Source organism: Phaethon lepturus, unplaced genomic scaffold (genome assembly GCF_000687285.1).
Source record: "Phaethon lepturus isolate BGI_N335 unplaced genomic scaffold, ASM68728v1 scaffold31036, whole genome shotgun sequence".
Taxonomy (NCBI): Eukaryota; Metazoa; Chordata; class Aves; order Phaethontiformes; family Phaethontidae; genus Phaethon; species Phaethon lepturus.
The window spans coordinates 1-289 of record NW_010547362.1 but is presented as its reverse complement, the minus strand read 5'-3'; the positions used below and the strand labels follow the sequence as shown (position 1 = coordinate 289).

General features: G+C 64.4%; 1 protein-coding gene across 1 annotated transcript in view; it reads left to right on the top strand.

Annotated features, from left to right (window-relative positions):
• LOC104622751 (zinc finger MIZ domain-containing protein 2-like) overlaps positions 1–201 on the top strand; it is a gene marked incomplete at both ends in the record, with an annotated part of 2,509 nt that extends 2,308 nt beyond the window's left edge. Inside the window, 1 exon segment of the mRNA XM_010289628.1 lies at positions 1–201. This exon segment is cut by the window's left edge and continues 4 nt beyond it. Within this exon segment, the coding sequence (XP_010287930.1) occupies positions 1–201 (201 nt within the window).
• Between the last annotated feature and the right edge of the window lie 88 nt (positions 202–289).

Sequence of the window (289 nt, the reverse complement as noted above, 5' to 3'; positions counted from 1 at the left end):
CTGCCCCCCCCAATCACCTTCTCTCCTCCCGCAGGTTCCAGCTTTCCAGGACATGGTGGTTTCCCAGAGCCATTCCCCACCCCTGGCACACCAACGCTGAGCGATTTTGCACCGGGGCCACCCCCCATCTCCTACCAGTCTGACATCTCTGGGGGCCTCCTGGCCGCTGAGAAGCCGCCCGCACCCCCTCTCCCCACACAGGTTAGCTGGGCTGCAGGTGTTGGGGCTATCCTCCAGACCCCCATGTCTCTCCGTGGGGGGACCAGGAGGGTCTCATTGCTGCACTCTC